This window comes from Physella acuta, unplaced genomic scaffold (genome assembly GCF_028476545.2).
Source record: "Physella acuta isolate Inbredline_101_S28 unplaced genomic scaffold, ASM2847654v3 ptg000001l, whole genome shotgun sequence".
Taxonomy (NCBI): Eukaryota; Metazoa; Mollusca; class Gastropoda; family Physidae; genus Physella; species Physella acuta.
Window position 1 is genome coordinate 136,438 of NW_026731521.1, and position 8,278 is coordinate 144,715.

Consider the following 8,278-nt stretch of genomic DNA (forward strand, 5'->3'; position numbering starts at 1 on the left):
TTATGCAACAAATCATTTTTGGCAAAATACTACAAAAATGTTTAATAGAAATATAAACTTTATTCAAAGCATTAAATTCTAATCACACAGCATTCATACATTTTATAACTAAATTAAGGATATATTGGTTAATACAATTGCACAAAGAATTATTTATCATTTTGTTAAAGCAAAAATATTAAAAAAATCAGATTTACATCCATTCAAGGCACATGAGAAATGCTTACTTAATTTTATTTGTTTTTTCAGATTTTTAACAATAACTAATAAGCTAAATATTTCATTATATAACAAGTAACATTAAACTTAATATTATTTCATTATGTAACAAATTATAAGCTTAATATAAGCTCAATTAATTATAGTGCATAAAAAGTAACCAAACTTAATACTTTATTATATAAATAATAATATAAGTTAAAAATAATTTTATTATAAATCAAAATACTGCTCCGAAGAAAGACATTTTTATTAAGATTTCACCAATGTGTTACCAATAGTGTATTTTTAGATGCGTGATCTTATCTAAATCTGATTTAAGTGTAATAATATATATAAATCTTAAAATTATTTCATTAATAAATAGTAAGCCTAATATTTGATTGCAGAAAAAATAAATGAAAGCTCATTTATTATATGGCTTATTTCATTACAGAAATATAAATATATCAAATACAAATACAATTTTGATTTTTATGAACACCTTTGGTACAAAATATAGCATGAATATTTTTCAAATGATAACTGTTAACTAGACATATGTATAACAATTTAAAAAAGATAATTGTGTAATCAATCCTCTTCACAAAAAATACCCCAAAAAATGTTGAACATCAAATCTTTACCCCATGAGTACAAACATAAGTAATAAATCAGTACAAGTACAAATGCATGAGCATGCGGAAGCAGGTGAAGAAATGATCTTCTAGCCTGTAAAAATGAAGAAATAGATACATGTTAGTCGCATAAAACACGACGAATTGTCGACTGTGGAAACAATGTACCTAAACGGTAATTTGTGGGTTGAGAACAGCAGAAATGCAAATAATGCAAAGAAAATAAATTTCGATGGGTTGGGCACAATCTCAGAAAGCAAGACAACGCCAATTATCACTGGTGTTTTCTTAAAAAAAAAAAGATTTAAGTATGAAGGGTGTCACTCGCAGTTAGGTTCAGTCTTGTCGAGGTTGTGAAGGCTGACCCGAATTTTTTCAAAATGGCAGAGTTAATTATCGGGAGCCTGTTAGACATGACCCTTTTGTGGTATTTCTTTCAGTCTAGTTCCTTTGTCAATAGCCCATTGAATTTTTTCAAGACAGGATTTTTTTTTCCTCGTTTCGCAGATGCTAATTGCCAAGGTACCGTTTGTCCTTTAAGATGAAGTTGAACATCAACAGTGTCGACATTTCTCGGTTTTTCTCGAGTTAAATCAGAGATTCTTTCAAGCATATCTTTCGGTTGATATTGAAACTATATACTTTAACACCCCCCCCCCCCCCCTCTAGAAATTTTTCAAAAGATCATCTGAAAAATCCAGTCTAAATATCCCGAAACTCGATTGTCGCTTTCCAGCTTTGATGGTTAAGATAATAAAAGCATCATAGCTAGGTGGCTAAACGGAGGCCCACCTTCTCTAGCCAAGACCCATCATAGAGGTCTACCGTATTTATCCGAGGCCCAATACGACCTAGGTGGACTCAAACGATCCCACAGTCATTACTATTAGGACTCATTGGGACCAATCTCCGCCAGTAGCGTAGCGATGGTGGGAGTGAGGGGCGGGGGGACATATGTCCCCAGGCGCCGACATTAGGGGGCGCCAAAATGGGCTGGAAAAATAAATTGAATGGCGAGGGGGGTGCAAATCGAAATCTTGAGGGAGGGGGTGCAAATCAAAAAGTTTGTCCCGGGAAGGGTCGCTACGCCTCTGATCTTCGCTAGCTGTATATGGGGCGAACACAGTTATATATATATATATATATATATATGTTTTTTTTTTATAACCATAATAAGGAGGAATAAGCACGAGAATTAAGACGTACTAGTGTCAAAATTTATATTTGCTGTCGGATTTCATGCTTCCCAACGAGTGAGACCAGAGGTATTGTGGGGTTCCGCGGCACGACGGTTCATAAACAGCGCATCTACACCAGCTTTAACAACAGTCACAGGGATCATGAAGAAAAATTTTGCGCGTTCAACCTAGAAAAACGGTATAGTTTTGTGTAGTGTAAACAGAACTGACTATTATTATTAAAATAACTGAAAAAAATGGTAGGTTAAATCAGAAATCGAACATGTAGGAATAAAAGATGTATTAAGTCTTCATTAAAATGTTTTTATTACTATAGAAAATACTACTGTTACTGGAAAAGTGAGTTATTTAGTATTGAAAAACCTTATGTTCAACTTACCTGTTTGCTAACGGGTCTATTGTACTTGACTTCGTTCGCGAAATGTTCGCAGTTGTAATTTACGATACTGTATTTACTTGAACCAATTTTGGCTTTAGCTCTTTCGATCGTTTCACTAGGGTCATTAGGTACTGCTTCGCTGTGGAAATAAAGAAGTGTAGGCCTATATTAATTTTGATTTCAAGATCTCAGAACAAAAGTTATCTCTCAAGAAAAAGAATGAGATCCGCTACATCCTAGTAATCTATGTTTTATAGGTGACAACATATTCTAGATGGTGACACCACAAAGAAGTATAGCTAATATTAATGGAGAATTTCTTTTGCCATTTAGACTCAAAGCTTATTGAAGTTGTTTCTTTAGTTTTACTATATCTGGCAGTCTATAGTGTAAAATTATTGGCATAGGGTTTGTAATATGCTGTGTTAAAACAATATGTGTCGCAGCACCTAGTTATATGTAGCATTAAATATGTTAAAATACTCACTCCCAATTAGCAAGCTCAGCCTTGCTGTTGCCAGCAACGTATAAGAAATCGTCGCTTTTTACAACAGCAAACAGCTTCAATAGACCAAACGCTGAAAGAAACATCCCAATGATGCTTTCTGCCGTTAGGTGAATCACGCTTCCATCTCCTTAATTAGAAAACACATATTTTTACACATTGTAATTTTTTTGTTATCGTTCTGTTTTATTAAACAAAAATCACACATATCCTTTATACGATTAATGCAATTAAAAGTTACTGTAAGCCAGTTATACTATTTATAGTAGTTGATATAAATCTACAAATCTAATGTTTCAATAATGTGAACAAATAATGATGGTTTTATTTCTGTTTATTTAACTAGAACCATTCTAGAGTGTACAGAAGCAGTTTGTTTTCATTAAAATGTAAACGAAACATTTTTTTCAAGTTTAATAAAAAATGTATCACTCAAAACAAGGCATAAAAAGTAAAGTTTCCCTGTCAAACCTGAAGGTCAGCGGGGCAAGTGAAGTAGAGTTCACTTTCTTCTGTGACCGCGGCATATGAAGAGATAGTATGGTCAGCACTATGCCCAGCCTCCTTTACTCTCCCTAACGTGAGTTAGGTACCCATCAGAGTTGGGTGGACTCAGGGACGGTCTACTGACTTGAACCCGGATTCGAATTCGAGACTTACGGGTTAGCAGTCCAGCTCTCTACCGCTAGACCACTCCGTCCCACTCAAAACAAGGCATACAAGTTATGAAATTTCTTAAAAAATAAAAATGTACACAATGCACATCATTCTCACATGTATAGTTACACCATAACATGAATAATGAAAAAGTGAACCAAGTTTCAAGACATTATCTCTGCAAACAGCTAAAACATTAGAGTTACAATAAGCAAAAATCTTGAAAAAACAAGTTTTGAGAAAATTAACTTTTAAATTTACACATTTAAAAAGTACCATAAAAAAAATCTATTAGCAATATCACGAAGAAACTTTTAGTATCCAAAGTTCAACATAAGCAGTTGAAAAATAAACCATTGCCAACTATAGTTTGCACATTCTTCTGAAGTTTTACCACTTAAAATCGTATAGTGGTTAAGTGTGCACAATTCCGCAGTTTTCTTGCACTAAAAGTTAAACCTTTCTGATCAACTATTGACATGTGTAGTTGCTATTGTCTTTTTCCCAGACTAACACAAGCTTGATATAGTACATTTTAGCATATTTGAACTATAGTTTAATACAAATTTGACAAATAATGTACTAATAATATTTACATACAACTTAAGCTTATGACGACATTCACAATTCTGCTTGAAGAGGGTAAGCTCAATAACTTGACATCATAAGTTATTTATAGTAGATGGGCACTTTGCCGCTGTATTGCTCTTAAGTTCTAGTACAAATAGCTAATAAAAACATAAGCAGCTTCAGCTTACATTATTAGTAGTATCGCAGCAAAACTTTGCGTAACGATATGTAAAATGATGAGAGATTCAATGTTTTTTTTTCCAAATCCATTCACCAAGTAAACATCTGAATTTTGAGAAACTAACACCACTGTCTATATAGATAACATGGCTCTAATATTGACATCATGATGTAGGTCTATCTAAAGTGAGCTTCTTGTAAACCATGAGGTCAAATTTACATTTCATGACATCACATTTCCTTGCGGAAAGCTCCAAGTTTTATCCACAATGCTTGCACAGTCCTAATTGTGGCATATCTTCTGGATATGTAGATGTGAGCAAGCAAATAATGTAAGGGACAGTTACATTTCTTGATTCTTGTTTGCAGTCAAAACTGATTTGGGTTCACACACAACCAGCTTATTCGGCATTCATTGTAGGAATTGTTGGACTGTAAAATAAAAATAAAAGAACAACTTATTATTTAATTTTTAAAAGCTAATAATATACATAACTAGAATGACTAATTTAGTAGGTATGCTAAATGAAATTTTCACAATGAAATTAAATAAAATTTAACACTTCCACCTGATAGGGATTGCTTTCATCAGAACAGAAACACCAAATTTATTGATGTATGTCCATTTTTAAAAAAGTTATGAATTTTTTAAAACTCGAAAAATGTGTTCGCTTTTCGAGCAGTAAAGGGTCTATTTGAGACCCCTACTAACTTCTAAAATAACTAAGTTAGAACTCACAAATTTCTTGCACACACAGCCAGTAATACAAATAGCACACCCAATTTTTTTCAAGGTTGTCAGACAGATATAAATGGAAAATTTATTCACTTAAAAATGGGCCAAAGCAAAAATTTTTCAAAGTTTCGAAAAGGGAGACAAAAAGTCAATTTACAGTCATTTTTAAAAAATCATAGAAAATCAACTAATTAAGCCACATTAATAATATAAATGTTCTAAGAAAGGAAATTCAAAGCATGTTAATATGAAATAAGCAGGTAAAGAATTAATAAAGAATACAATTAGTGAGACAAGATTCAGCAAGGTCAGTTTACAAAAATTAGAAATTTCATCCTTTTTCAAAAAATTATAACAAGTTAATAAAGTAAGGTATCAAAATAAAATTTAAACCATATTGAAGCACATGATGTTTTGAATATATAATTAACACAGAAACATAAAACAGTCATTCTGCAAAAATATATAAGGCATCCTTCCTTAATGCCAAAAATCAAGAATTGTCATTACCTCACATCTTGCAAAAAGTGTCCTTACTTTTAAGAAAGTAATATAAATTGTGTAGGAAACATGTTAGCATTACTTTGTTATAAAAAATTAAATAACTATACTATTACTTTACTTATATACTTACTTAATTACTAAGAAGAAATTTCATGCCTTTTAAACACTGATGAAGTAAGATAGCTAATTAAACTGAAATTCTTTTTAAATGATCCTGTTAGCTTTGTGATGTTCATCTAGTTTTGTTACTCTGCTCCCTAATCATGACATGTTTAGCCTAAATTTACTTTTTATCAGCAAATTTATTTCTTCTAGTTAGTTATTGATCAATGTCAACTTCTGGAAATGTCTAGGTCCTAACTTATACAATTATCAGAAATCTTAGAGCAGGTTAAAAAAGACAGGTCAGGATCCTGATTGGGAAAGTTCTCCATGTGGCTGGGTAGCATTGTAATTCATAGTCAATATCCTGGTTGAGTTTGTCTTCTTCAAGGTTTGGAGTAGCATTGTAATAAATTATTGTGAACTGGCAGCACACATCAAATTATGGAATCTAGTAAGGGATCCTTCCATTGGTCCAGAGTAGAGAAAATGTCTGTGAATAAAAACAATTAATTAGCATTTCCAATATACTGACTTATATAGTAGGTTTGTATATCTTTATAGCAACTTAGATAACAATCATGTAACATTACATCATTATTACTAATAAGCAAAGTGCATAAAATACTAACATCTGACATATGGTTTCCTTCAAAAGTATTCAGTAGTCCTGTTGGTGCTTACACAAACAATACACATTTTTGACAGGTCTTTCAGTTTCAGTTTCCCCTTTTCTTTTGCTAATATCTTGCTCTGTAAATAGAATAATATTAAAATTAAGGCTGCTCAATGCTTTTTAGATATTAAATGTAAACACTTTAGATAGTTCTACTACTAAATATTAACATAAAAGCAATCGTTAAATCTAGGCCTAACGAATGTAAGTAGATCTAGAAACAATTTTGGACTAAACTATTATGGAAGGAGGGCTACATTTTATTTTAATGTCAGTTCAATAAACCTAGAGATAAGAAACGTTAACGATCGTTGTATTCTAAAATTTAATGTAATTACTGCAATTATATAGAATAGTTAACTATTAAACTAGGAAAAACAAAATAAACAATGCTACAATAAATTGAAAGAATGCTGTTAACCCTGCGTAATATAATAGTTGAACCCAACATTACGAGAAGGCAAAAAAACAAAAAAAAACAATGGCGGACAATGGCTTGAAATATCGACAATATATTGATAGTTTAATCGGTCGATGTTAATAATTAATAAAATTCACGAATACAAATTAAATTCTATCACTCTTTTAAACATCTTTTTGATTTAACTGTGCATTCCTTTTTTACTTTCTCGTATATACGTAGTATAGAAAAAGTATTGTAATCGTGCAAAAAAAAAAAAAAAATCGAGATTTGTTGTAAATCTCGACGTTTTACACCTCACTGATACGGAAAAACATAATTTTGCAATCTTGTCCGTATGTCTGTGTGTGTCTGTGTGTGTGTCCGTGTGTAAACACGATAACTTGAGTACCGTTACAGCTAGGTTGATGAAATTTCATATATAAGTATTATATCAAAATCGTAGATCCGTATCAACTTTTGAGCGATTTCCAACAACCGGAAGTGGTACTTTTTCTACTTTGAATTTTTCAAAAGCCTATAACTTGAGTACTATTTCAGATAGATAAATGAAATTTCCCTTGTAAGTAACAGATCTAATTCTCTATCTTCTGTTAAATTTTGAGTAATTTCCGTTGACCGGAAGTAGTAATTTACGCCACTTCCGATTTCTCAAAAAACTAATGTAAATTTATTAAGTACTAATACTATTGCGCACTATTATACACACCTTTATTAGGCGTTCGCTTGGTGCGCAATTGTTTTTTACTGAGATTCTATTCTATTTTTAAAAGTTTCAGTATTTAAAATGGATTAAAAATCATAACTATATCCCCAGTTACCATCCCCTGTTGTTTTATATAAGAATATTCGAGAAAGTTTAGGGGAGATCACTACCGGTTTATTATTTTGGTAATCGTAAATTAAATACAAAGAACTTTTAAAAAGGGCTGGATAATTTTTGGTAAATGTTTTTTTAAGCGGATAGCAATTACCGATAAGTGGACACTAAAATGCAAATGGTTTAAAGCAGCAGTTTATTATAAATAAAATGAATATAGCTAACAATTTATAAAGCACATAACTTACCTAGACATTGTTTATAATCCATGGTAATCCGCGAATAAACACAAAATCCTGCTTTGAACTTGAGCAGGGTGTTCCGTGACAGTAAGCAAAACTAGATTTAAGCCGGCAAAAGTTAGCGCGGGTCATCACGATACGTATGCGTTCGTTTTTATTTCTGCGATCCGATACCATACATTAAGTGTTAATTAAATTATAACATGTTTATAGTAAATTGGACGCCCGATCTGAATATATAATTTTGCCGGCTGTAAAATAATTTTTTCATGTAAAAAATAATTTGAAACTTTTAAATCTATCATTTTTAGCATTAAATTATATTTTATAGCATGCAAAGTCATATCATCTTAAAGGGCGTCCATTCTACATTAGTTTTTAGTGAAATCGTATGTATTATGGTATCGGATCTCCGAGCGTTGGCGCAACCCGACCAAATTTTTTTGCGCAG

At 31.8% G+C, this 8,278-nt stretch overlaps 1 protein-coding gene across 1 annotated transcript; it reads right to left on the reverse strand.

The window, feature by feature from the left end:
• Nucleotides 1–636: 636 nt before the first annotated feature.
• Nucleotides 637–3,095, reverse strand: LOC131936211 (phospholipase A and acyltransferase 3-like). Its single transcript, XM_059293511.1, has 3 exons — nt 2,902–3,095; nt 2,415–2,553; nt 637–930 (listed from the first exon to the last, which is right to left on the reverse strand). The coding sequence occupies exons 1-3, from the start codon at nt 3,003–3,005 to the stop codon at nt 793–795; spliced, it is 381 nt and encodes a 126-aa protein (XP_059149494.1). The 5' UTR covers nt 3,006–3,095; the 3' UTR covers nt 637–792.
• Between the last annotated feature and the right edge of the window lie 5,183 nt (nt 3,096–8,278).